The sequence below is a fragment of the Ictalurus punctatus genome, chromosome 19 (genome assembly GCF_001660625.3).
Source record: "Ictalurus punctatus breed USDA103 chromosome 19, Coco_2.0, whole genome shotgun sequence".
In the NCBI taxonomy this organism is placed as follows: domain Eukaryota; kingdom Metazoa; phylum Chordata; class Actinopteri; order Siluriformes; family Ictaluridae; genus Ictalurus; species Ictalurus punctatus.
This window is the reverse complement of record NC_030434.2, coordinates 7,565,671-7,583,210: the sequence shown is the minus strand read 5'-3', so window position 1 is coordinate 7,583,210 and position 17,540 is coordinate 7,565,671. Positions and strand designations below refer to the sequence as shown.

Sequence of the window (17,540 nt, the reverse complement as noted above, 5' to 3'; positions counted from 1 at the left end):
ACGTCCTCAGTGGAGCGTTAAAGCAGAGCGACGTCCTCGGCTGAACAGGGAAACAGAGCGCTGTACTCAGCAGAGCAGGGAAGCAGGGCGACGTCCTCGTCGGAGCATGAAAGCGGAGCGGCGGCCCCGGCTGAGCGGCAGAGCGACGTCCTCGGCTGAGCAGGAAGGCAGAGCGACGTACTCAGCGGAGCCTGCAAGCTGAACTTGGCTGGTCATGTCATCCGACTGGGATGTGAGCAGAGCTTGGTTGTCCGTGTCAACAGACACTTGGTTGTGCCTGTCAGCAGATGTGGACGTGAGCAGAGCGTGGTTGTCCCCGTCAGCTGACTTGGGCGTGAACATAACTTGGTTGTGCATGTCAGCAGATTCGGGCGTGAGCAGAACTTGGCTGTGCGTGTCAGCAGACTCGGGCGTGAACATAACTTGGTTGCTAGGCTTAGATATTAGCGGAACTTGGTCAACTGGATCAGCAGGCTTGGACGTGACATCAGGAACTTGAGACTTGACTTGGACCTCAGGGACTTGAGACTTGACTTGGACCTCAAGGACTTGAGACTTGACTTGGACTTGGACCTCAGGGACTTGAGACTTGACTTGGACTTGGACCTCAGGGACTTGAGACTTGACTTGGATTTCAGAGACTTGGGACTTGACTTGGACTTCAGAGACTGGAGACTTGGACTTGGACCTCAGGGTTGAGCTCTGGTGCTGGAGCCTCCCTGTTGACTTCTAGTTGGAGCTCGGCAGGTGAGCCCACCTTGTGGGTCTCAGGTTCGAGCTCTGAGGTTGCCAGGTTAACCTCTGGCTTGGGCTCTGATGCTGGGGCCGCCCTGTTGACCTCTAGCTGGAGCTCGGCAGGTGAGCCCACCTCGTGGGTCTCAGGTTCGAGCTCAGAGGTCGCCAGGTTAACCTCCGGCTGGGGCTCTGCATGAGTTTGCCTGTAGTAGTGGGTAAACGGCAGGGCAGGTTTGCCTGCCAGACTTACCCATGAAGTTGCATGAAATTGTTCTAGCTCGACCCTCGCCTCCGGACTCCCGAACCGCATCATGAACTCCCCCACAAACTGTTCTACACTGTCCAGGTTCCTACAGTGCTTATCCAGTTGGAGCTGCACCCACTGACGGGCCGGTCCAAAGAACCGGGACCACATGAATCAGAGCCATTGCTTCTCCTCTGGCTTAGGGTCTAACAGGCTGGAAAAATAGAACTGACAGTCTACCACAAAATATTCTGGGGCACCGAAAAATCCGTCAAATGGATCAGGAAGCTCCATAAATGTCCATTGTGGGAATTGGACTGAGTCCATAGCGGGGATGGTTGGCGTCGACTTCCGGGTTCTGCGTTTTCTCCGTTCTCCTGCTGCATCCATGTTTAGGTGGAAGATTCTGTCACGTATCGTGACGGAGCGGAGATAGGAAGGGGGGAATCAAGGGGGAATCATGGGGGAATCATGACAGATCATGTGTTTTTGACTGAGTTTTGTTTTTTGAAATGTTATCTCTAAAATGTAACCTGCAGTCTATTTCAATTGCAAAATCAAATTTCAAAAGTTGTTCCTGAACAAGATAATTTACCTTAAAATTTCATTTTAAAACATTTAACAGTATAGTCATATCAAAATACTTTAGAATACACTGTATGTGTTTCTGTGCAACCACACAGACATTTCTTTCAAACTTTTCGAAACCCGAAATCTGGTAGCTTGAAATGTCAGTTTATTAAGCATGGAACTAATTAATGTCTGTAATATTTAATAAGCTAATATTTTCTGATGTTAATTAAAATATTAGCTTTATTCTGTTTACACATCAAAAGACCAGCAAGTACAATACACTAATCCTGTTTTGTCCAGTCACTATTATTGAACATAACACATACAGTTAAAAGTTTCTGCTTTTTCCAGCTCTGTCTATAAGGCTTTAAGTTTTTTTTTTTCTGTCAGAGTATAAATACATCTGGATAATAATTGTCTAAGGCTGCATATGATGCATTAATCCTATGTTCATCCTGGATGATGATTGACTGACACAATGAAACATATATAACCAAGTTCTTACACCGGAACTTTGCGAAATAAACAAATTAATACCACAGAAATGTAAAGTATGCCAGAGTGATGAAGTTTATGTGGATAATTCATTTTAGACCACAATACCAGAGAGAACCTTATAATACTGAGGTCACAAAGTGTCTCCAAATTTGTGCTTATTCTTAACAGTGGTCTCTTCACATTGTAAGTTTGATCAATTTAAAATAACTGTTTTTATTATATTAGAACTAAATAAACATAATAAATTAATATAAAACATTGATCAGCACATGTCTACTGTGAACACAGTTTAAGGATGGGTCTGGCAAAGGAATATCTGGCTTTAGATGTGTGCACACTTTTCAGTGTTAGTAGAATGGAATGTGAAATTTTGTTTATTTACTTGACTTGCCACAGGAAGGCGCTCCAAAAAGAAATATTAAGAAACATCTGGTTGTTTGTTCCTTAAACAAAACACATGTAACTTTCATTGGTTAAAATAGCCCTCCTTACCAACAAATAACAGGTTGGCATTTATGGTCAACATTTTGAGCTATGCCTCGCTGTGTATGAACTATTTTAGTTTATTTGTTGTTTTGGCTTATTTGTGTTTCGACTTTCATCTGCCATGTCATCCATAACGCACATTTTAAAAATCTCATTACTAGTGCTGTTTTCTATTCTCTCTGCATTTATTTGTCATTTGTTACAAATGACACCTAAGTCTATATAACATGCTCTGAGCTGGTTGGTGCTTTTTTTTAAAATTCTTTTTTCCCTACTTTTTCCTCTGCATTGGCTGTTTGGCTTACCTGTTGCAACATTTGCTCAAATTCAGTTGTTCTATTTCGCTGTTTGTTTTTTGTTCCTTTTCCAGAAAATCCCGGAAAGGCAAGGGGAAAGGTCAAAAGGGAAAGCGAAAGAAAAACCGTGACAAAATGCGGGATTTGTATGTTACTTCAGCCTTCTCCTCCACCCACCTGCACCTGAGTGTTATGCTCTTGGTCATCAAATTAATTTGGGAGGAGATATGTTGTCTCCTTTAATTAACTAAAATCACAATTAATTAGCCTTAATCCTCGGTAAGAACATACTGCGAACTTAACTACAATTTTGTTTAAAGAACCAAATCAAAACCGCAACTCAACTGCAACCCCTAGTCTAACCTTCTTCTCACTAAGGGCCTGATCTGCTAATTGCCAAGTTCAAAGTTAGCAGGCTTCCACAATAGACAACGTATCAACATTTAACAATACCACTGAATCTGCTGCAATACAATATGATATGATTTAATACCGTCTGATCAATATATGGGCAACATTGTTCAGTATTAAGGGTAGGGCTACCATCAGTTTATATTTGAATGATGAGGACATAGTGAAAGACTACTTTTAAGGTATCAAAGTTGTGGACAAATTACCTCACTAGCCTATTTAATCGTCGTTTTAAAAATATGATATTTTTACACATCAATGATTTGTCCATTTTGATAATAATTGATCTATAATCATTTATAATTCATAAAAAAATTAATTTATAATTGCTACTTCGATTAATTTTAATCATTGCCTTTCAAACCGATGCACCAATTCAGATCATCTGTGCATTACACCCCTAGTATTGATTTCTTGCATAAATTGCCTATAGTATTCTTTACTGACCAAAACCTAATTTAATTGGTACAGAAAGTCAGTAAAGTCCTCTGTAAATCCATCTCTATGATTCATAAAAAAGGGACAATATGTACACAGTAATAGAGCGCCCTTCTGCTTTCTCCAGCTGCATGGCTTCCAGATAATGGTACTAATCTTTTAAAATCTTTGTTAATATCTTTGCCATTGTTTTCTAATGGCAATCTTTTCTCTGTCCTTAAAAATATGACTGCTGAGTCTGTCCTGTGTGTTATGTCTTGAATATTATTTTTCATGCCTTACCCACTCTACTCTTATGTTTAGATTTGATTAAAAGTGAAATCATTTCTTGCTCTAGTTTCACCCCTGTGATTTATATAAATCAACAGTTTGGTCTGAGACATCACTGTATTTTCTTGGTTATGAATACATATGGAAACATTATGTTTTTATTATGATAAAAGAGAGAGGGAATGCATTTGTCCTGTTAGATTGAAGTGTCCCTGGTAAAATTGTGATGGCAGTACATTATATATCGAAGGTAGGGTTAGAAAGCCAGGAACAAAAAAAAAAGAGCAATTATAAGGTAAAGAGGTAAAAGTAGCATTTTGTGTTCTATTTTTTAAATCATATACCACAGATTTCTGCTCTGCACATATCCAAGTGTTTTGTCAAAACATCGAAATGTATAATAACAACAACTAAACTTCCCGTACCAAGAATAGATCACTATAAGATTTAGCATCTATTCTTTTTGCTAATCAAGTCCATTTAAGTGACAGTGTATTCAGGCCCATGAGACATTCTTACTGACATTCTTGTTACAACTGATTCTTGAATGAACAAGTCGTTTCAGAGTTGTTAAGACTGTAAAAGGTTGTATAAAGCTCTATAATACAACTCCAATTCCAAAAAAGTTGGGACACCGTGTAAAATGTAAATAAAAATAGAATGCAATGATTTGCAAATCTCATAAACCCATATGTTATTCACAATAGAACTTAGATAACATATCAGATGTTTTAACTGAGTAAATGTGCCATTTTAAGAAAAAATAAGGTAATTTTGAATTTGATGGCTGAAGCACATCTCAAAAAAGTTGGGTTGCGGCAACAAAAGGCTGGAAAACAAGTGTTACTAAAAAGAAACAGCTGGTGAACATTCTGCATTCTGCTTTTATTTACATTTTACACAGCATCCATACTATTTTTGGAATTCGTGTTGTACATACAGTACTGTGCAAAACTCTTAGGGACCCTAAATTTGTTTTTATATAACATTTTTCTTAGACATTTATTTTGCATTTTACAGTATTGTATCAGTAGAAAAAATTGTTTCCAAAAAATATGTTATTAAAGGAAGTAACATAAGTTAATAACATTAAGTTTGTCTGCAAATTGCAGAAACAGAAACAAGGGAAACAGTCAAAGTCTGGAGCTGTTGCAGTTTTACAGGGTGGACACATTTGAGATATTTAGAAACTTTTGAGTATAAGCACAAATTTGACTGTCACATGAAGTGAAATACATATAACTTGTAATATACAGAGGGGGAACTACATGTTGGACACGTCAAAAAAAAAATTTCAGTAAATATATTTCCAAAGAGGCTGTTCACATGAAATTTTCACCAGACATCAGTATTAACTCAAGAAATCTGGAAATATAAAAAAACAACAATATTAATGTCCATAAATAAACATGTGTAATAAAGAGGAATTATGCAGGAAAAAAGTACTGATCATGCTAACTGAAATGTATTTAATACTTAGTGGAGAAGCCTTTGTTTGTAATGACAGCTTCAAGGTGCTTCCTGTATGAAGAAATTAATGAGCCGCAGTATTCAGGTGTGATTTTGGCCCATTCTTCTAAACATATTGTCTTTAAATCTTGTTCAATTAGATTCAAGTCAGGTGATTGACTGGGCCATTCTAACACCTTGATTTTTTTCTCTGAAACCAATTGAGAGTTTCCTTTGCTTTATGCTTTGGATCGTTGTTCTGCTGGAAAGGCCACCCATGTCTCATCTTCATCATCCTGGTAGATGGCAGCAGATTCTTCTCAAGAATTTTCTGGTAAAGGGCTCCATTCATCTGATCTGAGGATCTGTGATGTTGTGGGACTTTTTCTCCAAAGGCCCAGGGAAGCTCGTTAGTTTAAACGTCACTATGAACACCATGAAGTATCAGGGTATTTGAAATAAAAATCTGTCTGCATTTACCAAAAAGTTACCGGGTTGTGGTTGGATCTTCCAGCATGACTGTAATCCAAAACATCTGTCCAAAGGCACACAACATTTTTTTAAATTAACACAGAATCACATTTTGAAATGGCCATCCCAGTCGCCTGATGCAAACTGCAATTAAATCTTGTGAGGTGAGCTGAAGAGGAGATAGGACCCTGGATAATCTGGAGATACTGCTTTGAGGAGTGGTCTCAGATTCTTTGCTCTGTATTCTCCAGTGTCATCAGTCATTATAGAACACTTAGTGCTGTTATGGTGCCAAAGGGAGGTTGCACAAAGTGCTGATTCAGAAGTACCAATAACTATGACACATAGTTTTGTTAAAAAGTGTGATGTGTTTTGTTTGTCATATAATAAATTTACAATTAAAGGTTAGATTTCTCTCATTTTTAGTTTATGCAAGGATTACATCAACAGCTATGTGACAGGGCAATAGCTAAATGCAGAGGCCATGTGGTATAAGACTCCTGCATTGTCTTGCTGGAGTTTCACGAGTCAAAAGATTATGCCACCCCAATGGTGAGTGCAAATGTACTGGCAATTTGCTGATTAAAGCTTATATTGCCACAGATCTGATACACATGTATAATCTTTTGGTTATTTTCTAGCTGAATTTCAGGTGGCTGTGGCTCAGGTGGTAGAGCAGGTTGTCCACTAACTGCAGGGTTGGCGGTTTGATCCCTGGCCCTTTACATGCCGAAGTGCCTTTGGGCTAGCTCTGAACCTCAAGTTCATGATGGTAGGCTCAGACTCACGTGTGCGAGTGTGTGTGGATGAATGAGAAACAGTGTAAAGTGCCTTGGAGAGCCACTAAGGTTAAAATGTGCTATATAAGTGCAGATAATTTACCATTGGAGTGGCTAATTTAGTTAGGTAGCTTGGTCACATCGCTCCAATAGGTGTCCAAGAGCCAAATGCCAGGGTTCTCATGCATCAGATCCTCAAGCATATAAAGCCATGCACTGAAGACCCTTGGGCACCTCTGGTCACACTGTGAGTTGGGCAGTACATAAGTGCCACCATTATGCCTCAAAAGCAAACCCATGTGAAGGACTCCAAAAATAGGCCATACCATTTTTAATAATGGGTTGTACGCAACATTTTCTTGTACAGAAATGAGCAGACCTAAATGGTTCCTGGAAATCCTCCACTTATGCATATTAAAGTTGTCAGATTGTTGTTCATATTATAAACCCGCAAATGGGTTCACCAGTGAATCTCTTTGATTTCCAACATGGGCCTATTGGAACTAAGGGGCTGTCAGTGATGGGGCATCAGTCTGTGAATAGCCCCCAAAGATGTGTTCTTGTCTCAGAGAAAGGGGCATGGTCCCTGATGTGAAGTATTTCTTATGAAAAGGGTATACCTATGTGCGGTTCTCCTTTAGAGAGAGACAGTCACCACAGACACCTCCCCGACCAGATCCCTTTCAGGGGGCATACAGACCCTCAAGGTGATGTCAGAACACATCAGTTTACTAGAATTGAGGGTGGCCTGGCTGATCCTCAGGTTCTTTCTACATGCTTTGAGACCCAATCTTGTCCTGACCTGTTCAGGCACATAAATCAAAAGAGGGGCATGAGGTTAAAAATGCTCTCCTTCTTACATGGAAGTGGGCTCAAGTTGGCTTACCAACAGCCAGCCTCCTTGACTTGATGTCTGTGACAAGCAGTCTAACAAAACTTTCATGAATGCTAGAGCCCCAAGCACATGGGTCTTATATGCTTTCATTATTCCAAGTATGTTCAGTTGGAGTTGGTGCCTGACTATGCTAAAAGTGTATGTGGTGGCCATTTTGGGAGTGGATGGCACCTTTCTCATAGGCACTTAATGTTTCTTAGAGGAGCTAGGCACTTGCATCTGACACATTCCCCAAGACACCCTTTCTTTCTGGCGATCACCTCAGTGAAAGGGTGAGAGAACGGCATGCTTAATGATAAGTTCACCCTGCATGATCTGTTGGCATGATGACTTGTGACCAAATGCAGGGTGTTTAAGGTTATTTCACCAAAATTTGCGAACCAAGTGATTGACCTCACAACATTTTACAAAAGTCAATCTACAGTGTGGTCTTTATTGTGCTCAGTACACATGTTGCAGTAGTATTTGAACTGCACGACAGCTTGTTCATCAGACCAGTTACCCATCTGTCACAGTGCAAAGACATGTGGTGCTTCCCTGTCTAAGCAGAGATTGGCCCACTGGGTGACAGAAGTCGTCACCATGGCCGACAAACAGGCTGGACAATCAGCCCCCTACTGTGACGTGTTATTCCATTCCACGAGGAGTGTTTCATCCTCATGGGCACAACTTAGAAGCATACCACTCCAGGAGGTCTGCATTGCAGCTACCTGGACATCACTGTGTACCCCTCCAGATTCTTCAAGGTCAACATCATGTGTCATCTCCAGACAACTTTCCAGTTGGCCAGGTGAGTTGGTTCCCTGTGGCAGGGATTGTCTAGATGTTAAACACCACACCTGGTGTTTAGAAAGGGTGAAATGGGAAGCTAAGTGCAGATATAACTGTGGTTCTATGAACACTGAATAATTACCAGGTAGGCTTGTGTGAAAAAACAATTTAATCATCTCTACACAATCTCTACACTGCCATGATATCCAGTGATGTTTACTTTGATTATATTATATTATCAGAGCTGCCTGTTTAAGAGTTAGTTGCATATACTATATACATACTTACATATGACTTATCACTCAAAAATACATGAAAAATAGCAGATTTATAAAAGGATTTTAAAAATCCAGATATAAAAAAAGTTATTTTACTGTTTACTGCTCATTACTGTGGAATCACCTAAAAATCCACTAGCTGAGTTTTTGTCATTGCCACTGCCAGCAAGTAGTTTCTAATTGTACAGTGGGTAATGCTTGTTTTCCTGATTTTTGGGCTATTGGTTCTGGGTGATTAAATACATTTCAAGTGGTAAATCTCAAGCAGGGAAAAATAAAATATTGCACAAGCCTACCATAGAGTGAGGGAAGAAAGTATTTGATCCCCTGCTGATTTTGTACGTTTGCCCACTGACAAAGAAATGATCAGTCTATAATTTTAATGGTAGATATATTTGAACAGTGAGAGACAGAATAACAACAACAAAATCCAGAAGAACGCATGTCAAAAATGTTATAAATTGATTTGCATTTTAATGAGGGAAATAAGTATTTGACCCCTCTGCAAAACATGACTTAGTACTTGGTGGCAAAACCCATGTTGGCAATCAAAGAGGTCAGACGTTTCTTGTAGTTGGCCACCAGGTTTGCACACATCACAGGAGGGATTTTGTCCCACTCTTCTTTGCAGATCTTCTCCAAGTCACTAAGGTTTCGAGGCAGACGTTTAGCAACTCGAACCTTCAGCTCCCTCCACAGATTTTCTATGGGATTAAGGTCTGGAGACTGGCTAGGCCACTCCAGGACCTTAATGTGCTTCTTCTTGAGCCACTCCTTTGTTGCCTTGGCCATGTGTTTTGGGTCATTGTCATGCTGGAATACCCATCCACGACCCATTTTCAATGCCCTGGCTGAGGGAAGGAGGTTCTCACCCAAGATGACGGTACATGGCCCCGTCCATCGTCCTTTGATGCGGTGAAGTTGTCCTGTCCCCTTAGCAGAAAAACACCCCCAAAGCATAATGTATCCACCTCCATGTTTGACGGTGGGGATGGTGTTCTTGGGGTGATAGGCAGCATTCCTCCTCCTCCAAACACGGCGAGTTGAGTTGATGCCAAAGAGCTCCATTTTGGTCTCATCTGACCACAACACTCTCACCCAGTTGTCCTCTGAATCATTCAGATGTTCATTGGCAAACTTCAGACGGGCATGTATATGTGCTTTCTTGAGCAGGGGGACCTTGCGGGCGCTGCAGGATTTCAGTCCTTCACGGCGTAGTGAGTTACCAATTGTTTTCTTGGTGACTATGGTCCCAGCTGCCTTGAGATCATTCACAAGATCCTCCCGTGTAGTTCTGGGCTGATTCCTCACTGGTCTCATGATCATTGCAACTCTACAAGGTGAGATCTTGCATGGAGCCCCAGGCCGAGGGAGATTGACAGTTCTTTTGTATTTCTTCCATTTGCGAATAATCGCACCAACTGTTGTCATCTTCTCACCAAGCTGCTTGGCAATGGTCTTGTAGCCATTTCCAGACTTGTGTAGTTCTACAATCTTGTCCCTGACATCCTTGGAGAGCTCTTTGGTCTTGGCCATGGTGGAGATTTTGGAATCTGATTGATTGATTGCTTCTGTGGACAGGTGTCTTTGATACAGGTAACAAGCTGAGATTAGGAGCACACTCTTAAAGGGAGTGCTCCTAATCTCAGCTCGTTACCTGTATAAAAGACACCTGGGAGCCAGAAATCTTTCTGATTGAGAGGGGGTCAAATACTTTTTCCCTCATTAAAATGCAAATCAATTTATTACATTTTTGACATGCAGTTTTCTGGATTTTCTTGTTGTTATTCTGTCTCTCACTGTTCAAATAAACCTACCATTAAAATTATAGACTGATCATTTCTTTGTCAGTGGGCAAACGTACAAAATCAGTAGGGGATCAAATACTTTTTTCCCTCACTGTATGGTGTATCATTTGCACAAGAGCACATTCAGGTGTTTGTCATGCAATGCAGTCAGAGGTGGATGGAGATGCAGGTTAGCCTTGTAATAATAAAAAAAAAACACTGGCACAAAATTCCAAAATGTGAAGCAAGGATCATAAACTTGAGAACAGGCAGAAGGTCAGGCGATCAGCAAACAGAACGATGTAGGCAAAACCAAAATCCAAAAAGGAAAAAAAAAAAAAAAAACAGGCAGCGAAGCAAGATAAAAACCAGAATAGAAACAAATACAAGGATTGGTAAGTCAGGTAAAAGCCCACTGAGTGTTACTTCATAACTGGGTAAGTGCCCAAAGTCTACTTATATAGGGTGTGGGTGTAATTAAGAACAGGTGTATGTGATTAGATCTCTGGAGATTGTCAGCTGTGACAGTGGAGTGTTGTGCTGGGGATGGTAGTCCATTGTGGCCATGTTTGTAGGTCATGGTGTGTTCTGGGAAGTGGAATGTCTGATGGATTCTGTGTGACCACTATCCACCCAAGATTCTGAGGCGTGTTCTGCAATGAATGGTTTCAGTGGGTCTGGCTTCAAAATGGGAGCAGTGGTGAATTCAGTTCTGAGTTTCTCAAAGGCTTCATCGGTTCTTGTGTTCCACGCCAGATGCATGGGTCCCTTCTTCAGTAGTGACATAAGGGGAGTAGCAATGGAACTAAAGCCCTGGGTGAACCGTAGAAATTGGTGAAGCATAGAAATCTTTGGCCCTGTTGGGAGTGGGTCATTTGGTGACTGCAGACACTTTTTCTTGGTCCATGGCCACTCATTTGGGGCCTATGTTATATCCCAGGAAAGAGATGGTGGACACGTGAAATTGGCACTTTTCTCCCTTTACATAGAGCTGGTGGTCAAGGAGACATGCCAGAACTCACTTAACATGCTGAATGTGGGTTTACAGAGAGAGGGAAAGATTAATATGCTATTGACATATGCAATTACAAACTTTCCCAAAAAGTCCTTTAAGGTTGGTGGTTCGATTCCCGGCCCATATGCCTCCACATGCCGATGTGTCTTTGGACAAGACACTGAACCTAGCGCCTTGCATGACACGCACTTTGTAGAACCACTATGGTTAAAAGGCACTATAAAAGTGCAGACCATTTACCAATGGTGGTGCCTAAGGCCGTTTTCCACTTGTCACCCTCTCTGATGTGGACAAGGTTGTAGGCATTGTGGAGGTCCAGCTTGTGGAAGGGGATATCAATATTTTACTGTGATCTGGATGAGCCCACAATAATGGTCAAAGTCCTCCTCCCTTCTTCTCCACAAAAAATAATCCTGCAGAGGCAGGAGAGGTGGAGGGATAAATGAACCCCTTTTTGAGTGCCTCTTGTACATAGTTTTCCATGGTCTGTTGTTCTGTTAAGGAAATTGGATATATTTGATTGTATGGTGGTGTTGTGCCTGGTAAGAGCTCTATGGCACAGTCATAGGGTCCATGTGTGGTGGTAGGCCACTAGCTTTGGCCTTACTGAATACCTCTTGGAATTCTTGATACTCTATGGGGATGTCTGTGAATACTTGACTCTCAGGACCCTCCACTGTGCCGAGGCTATGACGAGGTGGGGCAGATGCAGACAGTGACCCTTGCAATGTGATGACCATTTTGTGATTTCCTTGTCATGACATGATATATGGGAGTCATGTAGGTGCATCCAGGGAAATCCTAGGATGATGGGATATTTCACCGTGATGAGAAAGGAAATGAGCTCCTGGTGGAGAGTGCTGACTTGGAGTTGGAAAGGCTTTGTACACATGGTAACAGTTCCATCTCCTATGTGTCCTCCATCAATAGCGTGAATTTTTAAAGGGTACTGAAATGGTAGCATAGGAATGTTGAGCTTTCTGAAGGTGTCGTGGTTCATGAAATTCCCTGCTACTCTGGAATCAATCAGCGCTGAAAGAAGAGAGACATGGTCTGAGTTTTTTTTTTTTTTCTGGACTTGTAGGGTAAAGGAGATATAGGTGGAATTGGAGGCTCTATCAGTGGGTCAGGGATTCTCTGGTTTTTATAGAGCCACAGGTATATCTGTAACTAATGTTTTATCATATTAAACCAAGTGAATGTCTGAGGTTGATTCATTTTAAATTGTATATAATAGATCTATGGAATTTAGAACCCTCAAATTACTGGAAAACTTGGTAAAAGTACAAAAACACATTGTTTTTCCACTAGCTTTATTATTTAAAATAAGTGAAAAATTTGACAGTGACAGTTTAATTGTTCAAAGATATTTAATCAAGATTTTCAAGATTGTCATGTGTCATGCATAAAAGTCTTGAAAAATAATGGCACATTCAAAACATGAATAAGCTAGCCAGACTTAGTTGCTTAACATAAACATACAGGTTTAAAATTAACGAAGAATTAAATAAGCACTGCCGTGTGTCAGCAAAAATTGCACATCCAGATTAAACCACATAAAATTTGGCACATGTTTTTAAAAAAACAAAAGAAAGAAATATCACTGAGCCAGTAGAGAGTAAATAATGGCAAGTCACCCTATAAAGATTAACTGACGTTCAATTATGAATTGATTGTCAGTACCTGTTGGGTTTGATTTGGCATGAGTCGGTTATTTTGTGGGGACCCTACCTCCTCCAAAGTAACTTTATATTAATAAGATGTGTATGTTTTGTGTAGTTTATGTATATTTTACTAGCTTACATTTAAAAGGGTGGTTTGGTCACACCTGTAGAACTGCATCATGTCCAAAATCCAAAAAAGATTTGCTACATGTGAGTGTTATTAATGAAATAAACTACAGCTTTTTGACTGTTATTAATGTAAATAATATAATCCCTGCAATAAAGTATACTGGTGAGGATTTAGATATTAGTATTATCATTGTTGTTGCTGGTGTTGTTGTTGTGCGTGCATCTGAGCTGGTCGTAGTAGTGATGCAGTAAATCTACACTTTGCTGGAGAAGTGTCAATAAATTCAAAATCTTGAGCCGCACAAACACGGTAGTCCTCCATTGTAGTTTTGAATGTCTCACGTGTTGTTTTGAAGTACTTGCATGCATACCTATAGACTGAACACCTAATACGTGTGCGCATGACATCGTTTTCACACATTCTCGTTTTTGTATTTTTACACGGAGATGATAATGGAATCATTTTCAAAAATGTGCACTTTGAAACCTTGTTTCAAAAGTTTGTGTTTTCAGGCCCCAAAACACCACTGTCATGTAAACGAACAGCCAAACCACATAAAAAGTTTTCCATTTTTAGTTTAAAACATGTCGTGTAAGCGGATTGTGAGTTTGAGCCCTATCCTAGGAACCAGACCCAGTCACTGGGATAGCACAAGCTACTGCACTCTCAGTGCTGGTCCCAAGCCTGGATAAATGGGATGGATGGTTGGGTCAGGAAGGTCATGCAATGTGTAACCTGTGCCAAATCAAATATGCAGATCATAAACCAGAGACAGGTGATCTGCTTTGGCGATCCCTAACCAAAGCAGCTAGAAGATTATTATTATTATTATGATTATTATTATGATTATGATTATTATTATATCTTCATAGAGATTGAGAACTTTGTTAGGATGCATGGCCTCACAATAAATTGCATATTAATTGTATTTTAGTAAAAATGGATAACTTGCCTCTAGCAAAACACAGAATCTTGTTTTATAAACAGGTCCACATTGACAAATAATATTTGGTCATTGCAGTTGTGTTTATAATAATGCAAGTGAAATTTAAGGCTGGACCTGGATTTATTTACCCTACAACGCAGTTAACAGCAAAATGTGTATTTTTTTTTTGTAAATGGAACACTTATGCAAAAGCTCTCGATCCATTTCACATTTTTTATGCAACTCTAAAAATACCCAGTGAACCAGTTGCACAGCTAGAGGGTGAAGTTTGGGTTTATACCCCTCTGAAATATTCCAAATGCTTATTTGCTTAATAATTTGCTTATTTACTAATGGGTTTAGTATAAGATACATGCAGTGCAGCTTATTACATGCTGTAAAGATGTTTATAAATGCCACAGACATTAAACGAATGCATCAGTTAGTTTGTTTTATCATATTTTATTGGCTACCAGCTACTATGGTAAGAAACAGGATTAACCAGTAGGTAATCATGCATATTTCCCATTTCTGTTTGAAAACAAGACACAGAGCATAGCCATATCTAGATGGCAGACCGTGAAGTAGGTTTATTGCAGGAGAAGAATTCCAGGTCTGGTTTTATAAGATAAAATACCATTTCGTCTTATTACTAGTGTCTCATTCGTTTGTAGTGGAACTGTCATAAAGGTATTTCATGGCAACATTGTATAAGGCCATCACCACTCCTCTTACTGTCTAGAATCCACACAAAATGCATGAGCACCTCAGGTTTATCAGTGTAATTTTACTGATCACGTGGTGTTTTTATTTAGTATTTGCAATGCAGTGCATCATGAATGCCTATAAGACAAAATAATGAACCACACTGTGGATTTAAATCAGTTGTTCTTTTTTTTATGTCAAGCATCACCTGACTTTAGTAGAGATAGAGGGGGCATGTCCAGTGTTTATGTGCGTCTGGTGATATCTGGTTACTGTGGTTACATGTCTCACACCTCAGCAGGGCTTGCAGGTGCATGCCATGCTGTGCCTAACATCTCCCAATCCCCCTATGCACACTCCTGAGACTGAGACTTGGCTCAACATAATCCCCCGCTTGCTGATTTTTGTTGTCCACAGAAACTCACCCAAGCTTCTCTGTATGTTTGGAAGTCAGAAGGTGTATCTCATTGATTGATTTGCTTAATACTTTGGATTCTGATTATTTTACTATTACTTAAATAATTTACTTCTCTATTATTTCTCGTCTTGTCCCTCCCTTGTGCCTGTCTTCAGTACTCACTGTAAACCATGCTGCAGTACATGTTCTGAGAGGAGAAAAAGACTATACATTCAGGACCCTGAAACGTGCCAGTGCACCTGCAAACACTCAGAGGCTGACTGCAAGCAAAAGCAGCTCGAACTCAATGAGAGGACTTGCAAGTGAGTATGTGGATGTGTGTGAGGGAGTGTGTTTTGTTGCAGTATAAGTGTGCATTTGGGTTCATCTATTTTCTAATCACATTCCATCCTCCCTCTGTCCTAGATGTGACAAGCCAAGAAGATGAGCAGTGATCAGCCTATATAGGGTTTTTCTGAAAAAAGGCATAAACACTAATTATTAATAGCACCGCACTTTGAACCTTCAATATAGATCCGTCAACCCTGGACTCCTGAAGCATTCCCCTTGACTGACAGAGTGAGTGAGCAAGTGTGAGTGAGCAAGTCTTCCCCTTGTAAATTTCACAATAAATGTGTATATTGAGTAAAGATTTGAGCGAAGACTGAAAAGGACAGAACAAGTAGAATTGCTGCTAAATTGCTGCCTAAGAGGATTGGCCTTGTCAGTGTTTTTGGCTACACATATGAAAATGTGTCAAAATCACTCACTGATGCAGCATATCACTGGATTAGCCGTGTTTTGGTTTTTTTCATATCAACATCAACAAACAACAACGGATATACAGACAAATAATGGGACTGAAAATGAACAATAGATGAAAGAATACTGGATTTTGTCATGACTGGCCTCATCAAAGTTTATTAACCTGTTCTGCCAGATTTCAATATCCAGCGCATCTCATCTTGTTGATGAATGGCATGAGAAACATATAAAAACAAACAACAGAAGATCCTGTTTTATCCACTTTTATTAATACATGCCACTTATTCTATATGGAAATCACTTTGCCTAGATTCTGTGACTTGACTTCATTCTCTACTGAACGACAGATGACTACTTGAGATTTATGGTCACTTATTTCTGTAAAATTGTGTGTATCTTTTTTCTGTCATTCAGCCTACAGTGAATCACAAAATGAAGAATGCAAACACACAAGGTCATTTGAATGTTTATTAATATCCATTTGAGCATTTGACCCCTCAAGTCCATAATTTATATTTTCAGTATTCTTACTGTCCATATTTAATTGGTTTTATTTATGTGCAGTGTTATATTCTGATCTCTTTCTAATAATTTTTATCGTCAATCTCACAGTTTGAAGAAAGTGAGTACATTCCCATAGCTGATCGTTTCTGTTTTTCAGTTTGCCTCAAAAATTGTTTCTCTCTGCATATATATGGGTTGTGCGGTTTCTAAAATGCTGTGTGTGTGTGTGTGTGTGTGTGTGTGTGTGTGTGTGTGTGTGTGTGTGTGTGTGTGTGTGTGTGTGTGTGTGTGTGTGTGTGTGTGAATGAGAGAGAGAGAGAGAGAGAGAGAGAGAAAAGGGCAGTATGTAGTATGAGAGACAGGGAAACTAAACTAGAATTGTGAGTGTGTTTTTAAGGCTCCAAACCTATAACAATATAGCCAAAAGAAATCTTAGGCTATAAAACACCTGCTACCTTTTTATTTTATTGTTGTCAAATAGCAGACGTTGCCTAAGTTTAGTTTATTTACATTCTCAGTTATTTATTTACTCGCTGTAAATATGTCTAGATTTAAGTCTTTTTGTGTTTGTGTAATGTAGTAAAGTATATTTATTTTCAAATTATATTACGTTTTTCTTTTCTATAAAATGTTTGAAAATCTGTGCTTTCCTCTGGTCATTTTGATTTCTCATACAATTACAGTAAAAAGTACTGTATGTAAATAAATTAAACTATAGTTTGAGGCACTTTTCAAATATTAGCTTCAAGTTAATATGTAAAAGAAACTTTGACTATTGGTAGACTGTTAGAACCATAAGTCTTTCAAAGAAACTAAGAAAACCAAATATTCTAGTTTTACCACACAGACTAACCAAGAACATGACAGTAATTAATTGGTTTGTGCACTATTAGGAAAAAAAAACATTCTTCAAATGTTCTTTAAAGGTTCACTGGGTGAATACAGGCTGTTAGCTTTCTGAAAGGGTTCTGCTTTGAACCCTTTCTGATAGGGGATCCAGGTGTTGTAGGGTTCTTGTAGTAAGAATATAGTAAATCCATAATCTTGGAGGAAT

The 17,540-nt window shown here is 39.6% G+C and overlaps 1 protein-coding gene across 3 annotated transcripts in view; it reads left to right on the top strand.

The window, feature by feature from the left end:
- Positions 1 to 17,127, top strand: part of vegfab (vascular endothelial growth factor Ab) — a 32,834-nt gene extending 15,707 nt beyond the window's left edge. Inside the window, exons 6-8 of one of the 3 annotated variants that reach the window (XM_017494722.3) lie at positions 2,907 to 2,978; positions 15,394 to 15,540; positions 15,644 to 17,127. In XM_017494722.3, the coding sequence (XP_017350211.1) occupies positions 2,907 to 2,978; positions 15,394 to 15,540; positions 15,644 to 15,665 (241 nt within the window). In that variant the 3' untranslated portion in view covers positions 15,666 to 17,127. Of the gene's footprint in view, positions 1 to 2,906; positions 2,979 to 8,094; positions 8,336 to 15,393; positions 15,541 to 15,643 lie in introns of those variants that run through there. The other 2 variants (XR_006984126.2, XM_017494723.3) reach the window with 2 other exon arrangements.
- The last annotated feature ends 413 nt before the right edge of the window (positions 17,128 to 17,540 follow it).